We start from the raw sequence: 12,280 nt of genomic DNA on the forward strand, positions 1-12,280 counted from the left end.
GCAGGCAGGGGGCTGGGGTGGCTTAGCCGGTCAAGTGTCAGACTTCAGCTCAGGTCATCATGATCTCGGGGTTCGTGAGTTTGAGCCCCGCTTCAGGCTCTGTGCTGACAGTTCAGAGCCTGGAGCCTGCTTCAGATTCTGGGTCTCCTTCTCTCTCTGCCCCTCCCCCCCTTCTATCTCTCAAAATAAATAAACATTAAAAATAAAAATAATAAATAAAAATAAAAAAGCAAGTGCTTTAAAAAAATAAAGAAAAATTTTAAAAAAGCAAACGTAGGGGCCCCTGGCTGGCTCAGTCAGAAGAGCATGTGACTCTGGATCTCAGGGTCTTGAGCGGAAACTCCATGTTGGGTGTAGAGAGTACTTAAGTTAATAAATATTTTTTTAAAAATAAAATAAAAAGCAAATGTAATCAATTTATTAATGATTTTTGGAGCAGGATTTTTGTTTCATTTTCTTGAGAATTGGAAGACATTTGCCTGAAATTGCACTGTGGTAATATATTTTCTCTAAGGATGGTAATGCCAAGGAGTCATTTCTCTCGGACAAGATCAGTTTAATGGGTGGTGGTCATCCATTTGAGTTATATAACCTCATGATTATATGTTAATGTCAGGGCCCAGGTTTTCCTTGTTCATGCCTATTTCCCAGCTTCTAGTACTGTGAACCTGGCATATAATAGTCACTCAATAAAAATCTGGGGAGGTTATGAATCTGGACAGGTACTTTATACCAGGGCATGGAGGTGGGACTCGGAATGAATTTTGTTAAGCAAACACATTTTTCTAACAATGACTATAGAGACCTCTGCTGGCAAATATTGGAACTACAATTTAGGGTCAGAAAAAGACAGACTGGAAACAAGAGAGGCGAATTTGTTTTCTTCCTCTGTCTATATTCTGACATAAAAAATCCATAAGGGGGCTGTCCTAGCTTATGACATGTAGCTTGACTAGGTGACAACGAATACAGAAACTAGGATAAATGAGCGACTTTTCTATGAGGTGACTGGAAAGGGTGTCCAAATTCAAAAGAAAAACATAGCACAAGGAGAATTGATCTATAATTAATCTTTCTGTGAGTATCTGCTACCTGGTAAGTTATTCAAGGTTATACACTCAAGAGAAATTTAGAACAGGGGCCAGTCAGAAATATTACGATAGTCTGTTCATCTTCTTAATTGAGAGGATTTGTTACTCTGTTGGTTGTACATTCTATACGTTTCTAAGTGTCACTTAATACTTGCCTATTTTCCCCTTTACACTGTCTTCATCTCACCCGCGATAGGTTTATTAGCTTAGAGATGTGGTCACAAGTAGTCAGTTGGGTTTTTGGTTTCTTTGGAAGGGAAGAGATGTTTTCTAACACTTCGTAACTACCCTGTCTTTCCTGCTGTAGGTATTTTAGAAGACTCTGGTTACTAACACAGTCCTAGAGGGACCTCTTGCTCTGAGTTGTACATGAGCCTGCAAACTCAGTCCTGGATGTTAGCGAATTGTCCAGACAGAAACTTCTGGGTGTCTGCGTGTGGAAGTGTAAGCATTTACATGAGTAACATGATCGAGCCAGCACTATATAACTTAACTTTCTAATATTCTCATATTCGGTATGACTACTGACTTTCCTATTATCACACACGAGAAAGAACATTTCTTTCTCAAAAATAAATTCTATGAGCTTCTAAAATGGCCTACCAACAGATCTTCATATTTTGTTGGAAAATGAATATTTCACCTTCATTATCAGATACATTCTGGAGAGTATATATACAGGACCATTGAATAAGCAAAATAATTTACGTTTGAGCAGCAGCCGAGTTCCCTGTTGGGTCCATGATTTGAAATTCCAGGATATCTGAATTAATTTCCAAAGATGCGTTTATGATATAAAGAATGGTCTTGCTGTTTAAGTCCTTTTGGATAAATTTCTCACGGATAAGTTCACCTGTAAAAAAGAAATGAATAAATTTCACAAGGAATCAAGCAAAATACTAAATAAAAGTTGATAAATTGTATGCCTATTTTAAGCACAGCTTTCAAAACAGCCAAAGTATACATTTTTAAAGAAATGAACATTATTGCAAGTATCTTAAAACTCGTATGCAATAAAATTAAATTAGCTTTAGAATTTACTTTGGCTCAGAAACATTGGACCTTAAAGAAAATATAAAAATAGAGGGGAAGTAGGAAGATACAGTCATAAAATATCTAATTTTGTGCCATTCTTTTTAGTGACATATTTTGATCATTGTCTTCATGAAGCAAAATAATTAGAATCCAGAGAAACCATTCTACCCCTCCCAGTTTTTGTCGTTGTTGTTTCATGAACAGATATCATTTAGAATTCCTGATTTAAAAAAAATTACTCACAAATATGAATTTTGTCCTGACACTGACTATATTACAATCTGACTGAGAAAAAGAATTATAAGCAATAAACAGCAGCATATCAGTGTTTGGTTCTCCCACTCAAGATGAATTTAGGGAAGTTCGGTCTCAAACCCTCCTTAGCACCAGCATTGATTTATAAACTGCATCTATCAGTAAGCCCTGGGGCTGTTTACCAACTGGGCCTACACTTAATTAAATTACTCTCTAGCATTGCCAGTGACTGGGTATTTTAAGATGAGCAATTACAAGGATTAAGGAAGGCCGTACCTGTTGTTGTGTTCTCCAGACGTCCATGTCGGGGGCCTCGTAAAATTTTAAAGATGATCAGGTCGTCATCAGTGTCAGGGTCTGATGCCTTCAACACATGGGAAGTGAGGTAAATCCCGTAACAACCATTTGTCAGGAGCCCCACTTGAGAAGGGGAATGCAGGAGTGTGATATGGGGGGCTGTTTTGTCCAACTGGTCAACCTGGGTGATCAATGATTACATACAATTTCATACAAAGGCTTCTCATCTCCAAGCAACGTAGGATCTTAAGAGTTAACAAAGATAATCTATCCCAAATCTCAGATTATTTATTTTCCTCATTTGTTAATTTCTGCTAAAGACTGGCTTGTTCACAATATCCTCAGTAAATATCACAGTGCCTGGAAGAGAGGCTAACTTGCCTTTGTAAATTTTGACTCAGCTTTGTGAATTGTCCATTGTCTGACTCTCCAATTAGGACATAAGCTCTCTGACGGCCGACATTATGTCTCCACACCTACCTTCCTCCGCACCCCATTCCCTGCACCCAGCACATTACCTGAACCATGACAGCAGCTCAAGGAATATTTGTTGACTGAATACATTAAAATTGATCCAAGAATTGTATTGCAAACTTCAAGTTAGCTCCACAGGAGGAATTTTCAATTTTCCCAGTGTTTGGTGATATACAGAAATAAGGTTATAAAGATATACATGAGGATATGCATCACAAATGCATTGAATATTTTTTGGCACATCTTTGTTCAAATGACAAAAATGTGGTGTAAAAATTAGAAATCGTAAGAAAAAATGAAAGGTGATTATTATTATTCTTGATGTTTATTTATTTTTGAGAGAGACACACAGAGTGTGAGTGGGGGAGGGTCAGAGAGACGGAGACACAGAATCTGAAGCAGGCTCCAGGCTCTGAGCCGTCAGCACAGAGCCTGATGCAGGACTCAAACTTACCAACTGTGACACCATGACCTGAGCGGAAGTCAGACACTTAACTGACTGAGCCACCCAGGGTCCCTGAAAGGTGATTATTTGTAAGCGTTTGCGTATTTGTTCCACTAAGGATGAGAACCAGGTAACTAAACAGGTAGGCTCAATTTGCGAAGACAGTGGAGGAGCAATTACTCATCAGTGAAAGAGGCATATAGGTTCAAACACTGCAAAGGGCCTCATTCAGGTCTGGTATGAAGCTTCATCCATCTTGCACATGACCGTTGTAGGTTAGGGAAGGAGCAAATTTGAAGGAATTAGCACAGTTCACTGAGACTAGACATCAAGTACGGGAACACGATCTCCATTCCTCTTACTCCTAGCCATTCAATTCTCAACTTCACTTACCCAAAAAGGATACTGTTGGAAATCTTGGTTCACACTAGCAAAGTAAAGAATAAATGCCATGACAAGACTATATAAATATTTTTTGGATAGTATGATACAATAAGCTATTATTCAGCTATTTTAAAAAACAGAGGTAGAAGGAACTGATAATATATAATTTCCACAACTTAGTGTTAACTGGTAAAGAAAAAAACAGTAACTTGCAGAATAAGAGATGACTATAATACCATTTCTGTTCACATATATGTTCATACAGACACAGACAAAATTCTGTAAGCATTTACTTGTACAAACCTGTTTTAAACAATTTTTTAATTGGGTGGGGGAAATATTATTCTTCATTCATGGAAATATCCACGCATCATGGAATTTTGTAACAATCAAGTATTTTTTTCCCTCTCAAGTTGGCAAGTTTTTGTTTTTTTTTTTAATTAACAAAAATAATCAGGGCGCTTGGGTAGCTCAGTCGGTTAAGCCTCCGACTTTGGCTCAGGTCATGATCTCATGGTTCGTGGGTTTGAACCCTGCGTCGGGCTCTGTGCTGACAGCTCAGAGCCTGGAGTCTGCTTCAGATCCTGTGTCTTCGTCTCTCTCTGCCCCTCCCCTGCTTGAGCTCTGTCTGTCTGTCTGTCTCTCTCTCTCTCAAAAATAAATAAACATTAAAAAAAAAACAATCATACATTATGTTGGTAACTATTTGGAGAAACAGAGGTTTTTACATTTTGCTGGTAGTGGTGAAAATTTTCTGCAGACAAGTTTTGTATATATATATTTAAAACGTCGGGGCTCCTGGGTGGCTCAGTCAGTTAAGCATCCGACTTCAACTCAGATCATGATCTCATAGGTCATAGGTTCAAGCCCCATGGTGGGCTCCATGCTGACAGCTCAGGGCCTGGAGCCTGCTTCAGATTCTTTGTCTCCCTCTCTCTCTGCTCTTCCCCCACTCACACTCTGTCTCTCTCTCTCTCAAAAATAAATAAACATTAAAAATTTTTTAATGTATATAAACTTTGATCCAAAACTTTCACTTTTTTATGTATGTCCTGCAGAAATGATTAGATGTGTATAAAAATGTGTGTCTATATATTCACAAAAATATAATTTTTAATAACAATTTTAAAAATCCATAAAATAGAAGTCCAAGAGATTTATAAACCATCTCTACCTGACACTGAATGCTATTTAACCTTTAAAAATTATATTTTTGAGAAAGATCTAGTGACATTAGGAAATTTTTATAATATAATGAAGAGTGGAAACAGGCAATATACTTGACAGGACATAAGTATCCTCCGGAGAGAAAGTGCACAAGCAGGGGAGGGGCAGAGAGAGACAGAGTCCTAAGCAGGCTCCATGCCCAGCACGGAGCCCTATGCAGGGCTCAATCCCATGACCCAGGGATCATGACCTGAGCTGAAATCAAGAGCCAAACACTCAACACACTGAGCCACCCAGGTGCCTGATAAAATTAGTTATCTTTGAGTGGTATGATTGGGAAGGATTTTTTCTTGTCCTTTTCTGTAGCTTATGAATTCTTTACAATAAATAATTACTTTATAAAGGAAAAAAGCAACACCAATTTTCAAAAGTTACAGTCATTCTCTTCTCCTAAAAGGTATGGACAACAACCTCAGAGCTATGCACTTGGGTGGGAGATGGGGACTCAAATCATGATCATGGCCTTTTGGCGGAGAAACTCCTATCCAGGATGGCCAGTTGGAGTATGCCAGACATGGAAAAAATAAAAATGCTTAAAACCATGTAAGAAATCCTCAACATTATAACCAGCTGAGTGTAGGTGTGGGTTTTTTTAAACACATATTTTCTGTAAAAACAGAAGTATTGCAAAAGGAATAAATGCTGGTAGTAATCATTTGTTTTTAAAAAATATTAATATTTGAGGAGCCTGGGTGGCTCAGTTGGTTAAGTCCCATTCTAAATTTTGGCTCAGGTCATGATCTCATGGTTTGTGAGTTTGAGCCCCACACTGAGAGTGTGGCAGTGTGGAACCTGCTTGGGATTCTCTCTCCCTCTCTCTGTCCTCCCCGCTGCTCGCTCTCTCTCTCTCTCTCTCTCTCTCTCTTTCTCTCTGTCTCTTTCATAGTAAATAAGTAAACTTTAAAATACATATATTAACATTTAAGTTTAGCGGGGAGGGTGCACCTCAGTGATTCATTCAGTTGAGTGTCCAACTCTTGATTTTGATTCAGGTCATGATCTCACAGTTGTGAGATTGAGCCTCACGTCAGGCTTCGAGCTGAGCGTGGAACCTGCTTGGGATTATCTCTCTCCTTCTGCCCCCTCTTCCCCACTCACCCTTTCTCCCTCTCCAAACAAACAAACAAACAAACAAACAAACAAAAGTAAACTCTGATTACATGGTCCACTATTGTGTCTTTGGTCCTAATTGCCTTCATCTCATTCAACTTCTGGTTTCTTCAAAAACAGGTCTTTTGGCTTAGCGTTTTAAAATACTGGAGTCCAAGACATTTTTTTTTAAAGAAAAGAAGGCTACATCCTTTGATAATTTGTCTTGGACTCACTAAAAATCATCTCAGACAGGCATAAACCATAGAAAGCAGCAACACTGGTCCTTTCTCCCTCGCCGCCAGGTGCGTCCCCGTTGAGGGGAGAGTACAGGAATCACTGGAGCAAGACTGCAGTATCTTGCTTAGACCGACATGATTTCCTACAGTGTGAAGTTCAAGTTGTGCACCCTGATATCAGGGAAACATGCCTGTTTTGCACTTGTTAAGCCCACTGGCTTTGCCCTCAGTTACCTGGGTTGGGACCCTATGGGTAGTACACCCCCACTTGGGGAACTGATCTGGACCAACTCATGAGTTAGTGGTAGTTGACATCATATTGTCTTACCAAAAAACCTCTTGAAGGCAAGAGACTGAGGGATATCAGTCTCTTACTTCCTAAACTGCTTGTCCTCTCTGCTCAGAAAGACAAGACAATTCAGGGAAATTACGGGAGAAAGTCTGAGGCTTTCCTCGTCTATACACAATTGTATTTTCTGGCAAAGAAAACCTTGTACTTTGGATGAAAAAGGACTTTCCCAGTGTATATACAACATTTTCCTATCACTAATTCTGCAACTTTAAAGAGATCACTCTCTTATAATAACCATGTTCTGTAAGAAGAGTGTTGTAACTGTTGGGACAGCACTGATTTAAGTTCCGATACTTCTAAATTCTACTCCCTTTTCCTTCTCTTCTCTGAGGGTAGAAAGAACTCTTACGCCTGTACTTAGAATGTATAACTCCTACAGATTTGCAGCCAAATAGACCCAGAAAAGTATTACTGATTGGACAGCACAATGACATTTCTCTACCTAGGGGGGCGAGTCAGGAGTCAGGAAAAAACATATTAATAGACTGGAGACTGGAATAAGACAAATAACAATTAAAACATATAATTAAAGGAACATAATTTTACTACATACAAAATACTTCTTTCATGCTGTGTCAATGATATCAGTCCATCATAAGTTCATGACATTTTCTGGACCTTCCTAGAGACCAAGACTCATCCAGCATCCACTCCATGTTAACATGACTCACCACCTTTCTATTCAAATCCCACCTCAGATAAGAGACTGTGATGGTTAATTTTATGTGTCAAAGTTCCTGGCTAGGATGCTCGTTTGGTCAACCAGCAGGCTACATGTTGCTGTGAAGGTATTTTCTGGTTGTGATTAACATTTCAGTCTGTTGACTTTGAGTAAAGCAAATTCCCCTCCACAGTGTGGGTGGGACTTATCCAATCTGGTGAAGACCTTCAGAGACAAGAAGACTGGGGTCCCCTGGCAAGGAAGCGATTCTGCCTCCAGACTGCCTTTGGGATCGAGACCGCAACATCACTTCCTGCTGGAATTTCCATCCTCCTGGCCTGCCTTGCAGATTTTGGCCATGTCAGACCCCACAACTGTGAGCCAACTTCCAAAAATAAATATTTTTCTCTTTCTCTTTTCTCTCCTCTTCTCTTATATATACATCTTGTCTGTGCTGTTTCTCTGGAAAACCCTGACCAACAGAGAGACTAAAGAGCAAGGGAAAATTATGATTATTTTACATAATCCTCAAGTAACACACAGGTTTATCTTTCTCACTGTTGGTGGAAGGCTGTAGAACAGGATAAACTATATCCCAGGAGAGTGGATTGAAGGATTTAAGAAACAGAACATGCTTGATGTGTTTTGACTAAAAACAGAAAAACACACGATGGCCTCCAAAAATCATGCTACTAGGCAACACAAATGTGGCAGAGAAAGGACACAGAATTTGGGGTCAGAAAGACTGGAGGTCTTTATTTGGTTTTGATCAAGTTATTTAACTTGTGAGTTTCTGAACACCTATTAAGTGGAGACCACAACACTTCCCTTTTCATGAGAAGGAAATGAGATTTACATAAAGTGGGTCTGCCCTGAAGTTAACATTACAAAACTTGTAACTGCTGCAACTATTTCTCTCATCATTAGTTCACGTATCATATCGATGCTGCCTCGTAAGTTTTCATGTTTAACCGAAAACCATTAAAATGCCGACAGATGATGTGGACCACTAAGTACCATCGTAATGGTAGTTAGATATTACAACAGTAGTTACAAGATATTGAGTATCTATCTAATATATTTCAGGCAATATACTAGCACCTTGGATATGTAACCTGATCTCATTCCCATGATGCTGTACGGGATGGTTTTCAAAGGAAGAAAGGTTGAGTTAGAAGAGTTAAAAGACTCTCGTAAGGTCACACAGCTAACAAATGGCAAATAGAAATTCCAACCCAGTCAAGTCTGACCCCAGAGCTCATGTTTCCTGTTCCTTTCTGTCCTATCGCAGACTCTTGGTCATTAGCCTGCATGCAGGGACCACATGTATTAACATGCCTGGTGCCTTGCTTAGTGCCTGGCATGCTACAGACACACTACATGGTGCATAGGTGAATAAAAGAAGGAAGGAAAGGAGGAAATCATTCTCCCTAAAGTCGTTTACTCTACATCTGTGGCAATGAACTGTGGATTTGTCATACTTGCCTGGATGGTGAATGTAACAGGTTCTTGTCCCACTCTCCCGTCCACAACAAAGCCTTGGTTTGTCCTATCTGTGGCCACAAAAGTAAAGCAGTCAACCTGCGAGTCCCCTCCCAAGTGCCTGTAGGCCACATTCCTGCTGTCCACATCCTGCTGAGTGAAGTTGTGCCGAAGCAACACTGTCCCCCGCAGGTAAAGCTGGCCGTGTCGTGGGAGCTGGGCCAACACAAAGGTGAGGTTCTCCACTGGGGTGTCGGGGTCAGTCAGCTGGAGGAGGTCAGGGGAAAGCAGGCCCATGCCCCCCTCGGCCAGTCTCAGCCCCCTGTTCCTGGTCACCACGGGTAAGGCTCTGTCCACGGTCTCCAGTGTGATCTTAAACACCCCGTGTTTGGTCTGCAGCCCATTGCTGACGATGAATCTGGCAAAGAGAGGCAAGGCAGCCTTCAGCATGGGATCTTGTGTCACCATCTACCGAAATGAAATGATAACAATACACACCTTTATTCAACAACATGTCCTGTTGGGGCTCAAATGAAGACTGAAGGGCAGATTTTTCAGAAGGATGCTGTTTTAGCCATTAAACCAGTCGCTAAGTAACACACAAACTACGTACAACATTCTAGACCCAAAAGTACTCTCTCAACAACCTCGGTGGCAGAGGCACCTAGGTGGCTCGATTAGTTAAGCATCTGACTCTTGATTTTGGCTCAGGTCATGATCTCACAGTTTCTGAGGGTCAGGCTCTGTGCTATCCCTCCCCTAGGGGCACACGTGTTCTCTTTTCCCTCTCTCTCTCAAAAACAAACAAACAAACAAAAAAAAAACACCACACTGGTGGCAGACTCATGTGATAGAGTAGGCTAATTCTGCCAACGGTATTCTTCAGACTCATCAGAATTTAGTATAGTCAATGTTTAGTAGAATTCCTTGCCCCACATAGGAATTTCACATACAAGTAGACTCACTGCATGAGTTTGAAGAGTATGCCCTTTTTATATATTCATAATCTTGCAACTATATTATCCTTGTAGGCACTTAATAAGCCAAGCTTTTAAGACTGATAATTGGGGGCCAATCCAGTGGCTGATTTTGGCTATTTCATTTTATTCATGTATTTTCACAGTAAATTTTTCACAGGCAAATCACATTACTCAGCCATGAGCCTAACTCATCTCACCTTTTTGGGCCTCATTTTCACTCTTCTGTAAAGTAAAAGATGGACCACATGATTGCTAAGGACCATCCAACTTTAAAATATCATGTGATGCTCTAATCCCTTACATTTTTCTTGTGCTTCTATATTTTCCCTTTACAGTATATATGAGACTTATGCTAGACAAAAATTACCTTCCTGGCTTAAAGAGAAAAAAGTACAGCAGAAAGTAAGGAATGTGGTGGGAGATTATAAGGCAGGCAGGAGACAGAGCTGTGATTAGAACCAGGTTGTTTGACCCCACATTTTCTGCTTTTGCAGAGTTGTTTTTTTTTTAATGTTTTTTATTTATTTCTAGGAGAGAGAGAGAGAGAGAGAGGGAGAGACAGCATGAGCAGGGGAGGGTCAGNGCAGAGTTTTTAATACAGGACTGTTTAACAGACCACAAAGACAGACCTGTGTACCTGAGCGCCCCTGCAGAATGGTGAAGAGAAAGCTTAAATGATATCAATTCAAAGTAAGCAAAATCTCTCACACGACCTTGGATGTATGATACCCTAATGCGCTTTTGATTTTATTGATCACTAAACCACATGCCACCCACCACTGCCAAAGTCAAAATAAAAGTAATTGAAGGGCTCTTTAGAATGTATCGATGCGTACGTTTGGTTTGAAGGGCGATTAAGAGTATCATGAAATTAAGCAAACCAAATACACTGTGGCAGCTCCAAACAGTTAGGAAATCACTACTTTCAAATGTAATTCACAAATTCACCACACACCAAGGAAATATACTCTGAAATAATCATGGCGTTGTATCTATCAGTTTTTCTCCATGTACTGTTGTTGCCAGAAATATTCATGGAGGAGATACACTCTTATATTCCCCGGATGTAAAAATCTCTAAAAAGAATGTTTTAGCAGAATATAACCTTAAATTATGTGAGAATTTTCTTTGGCAGTTTCTTTTTATTCAGAGAAGATATGAGGTTTCTATTTATTTTCCTAATCTGATAAATTTGACTAATGAGTTCTTTATTCTTTGTAAAATGTGTCTTGTACTTCAGGGCTTGTGGGTTGGTGCTTTGCTTTTGAACAGGAAAGAACCCGAAACCAGGTTGTAGGAGCACAATGCCTCAGCCTGCCTGAGGCAAAGGGCTCAGCTAAAGGGACAGCTGGACAAAAAGGAAAAGAGGAGTTTGGCTGAGCACAGATTTTTACTTTGAAGACTAAGCTCACATCTTTGAGCTTTCTAATTATCTAGTTGATAAGAACACCTGCAAGGAAAATACGATGTGATGCATAAAACAAGGAATCTATTTTGCTAAGTGAAATTGTTAAGTGGAATATTACAAATCAAGCAAACTTTTGACGTTTCACACACCTTGACCTGCAAAGAATATAACCTGGTTTCTTCTCCACAGCATTATGTTTACAGTCTCAATAAATATAATAACTTTAGAATGGCAGATTGAGGAAATTCACATAGTTTCCTTAAAATAAAACAGTCAATTTTTCTTTTGCAAAGCTAAACATGTGCTAAATGTGTTCTAAGCCAATAGGGCAATGTCGTTGATGGATCATGAGTGTTTGCAAAATTAGTTACTTTCAAAAAAGCAAACAGAAACGTACCCAGAAAACTATCTGTGTGCTTTTCAGCTTTGTACTCTGTAGTCACCTTGACAGTTTCAGATGTCAAGTGATATGCATTTTTTAAGATAAAAATCATAATCTGTTTCCCAGGGAAAGCCTTTCATGGAATTGTACTTTTATCTCATTGTTTTCCGGTTACTATTTTTAGTTTTCCTCCCTGGAATCTATCATCTGACCCCAAGTCAAACAGGGTGGAGATATTCCCTCTATGCCTCCATTTTGTCTTTCTTCCACTCTCCCCCTCCAGAAACATGTTAATGTCTCCCATTTCAAATAAAGTGGTTCTCTCATCCTTATCAGATCCCTATCTCAAAACTACACTCTTTTGGAAAGTTTTAAATGAGCGGTTTATGGTTTAGCACAAATTTAAGCCAAAGGACGTGCATTTTTAGTATAAATAGCAGAATTAAAGAATTTGCGCCCCATTAAAAGCACCCTGTCAG

The 12,280-nt window shown here is 39.6% G+C and overlaps 1 protein-coding gene across 5 annotated transcripts in view; it reads right to left on the reverse strand.

The window, feature by feature from the left end:
- Window positions 1–12,280, reverse strand: part of FREM1 (FRAS1 related extracellular matrix 1) — a 167,629-nt gene that overhangs the window by 36,939 nt on the left and 118,410 nt on the right. For 4 of the 5 annotated variants that reach the window (XM_077765043.1, XM_077765041.1, XM_077765042.1 and 1 more), the window contains exons 25-27: window positions 9,035–9,449; window positions 2,658–2,859; window positions 1,800–1,944 (exon numbers count right to left, since the gene is read on the reverse strand). In XM_077765043.1, the coding sequence (XP_077621169.1) occupies window positions 1,800–1,944; window positions 2,658–2,859; window positions 9,035–9,449 (762 nt within the window). Of the gene's footprint in view, window positions 1–1,799; window positions 1,945–2,657; window positions 2,860–9,034; window positions 9,500–12,280 lie in introns of those variants that run through there. The other variant, XM_077765045.1, reaches the window with a different exon arrangement.

Source organism: Crocuta crocuta, unplaced genomic scaffold (genome assembly GCF_008692635.1).
Source record: "Crocuta crocuta isolate KB4526 unplaced genomic scaffold, BGI_CrCroc_1.0 scaffold687, whole genome shotgun sequence".
Lineage (NCBI taxonomy): Eukaryota > Metazoa > Chordata > Mammalia > Carnivora > Hyaenidae > Crocuta > Crocuta crocuta.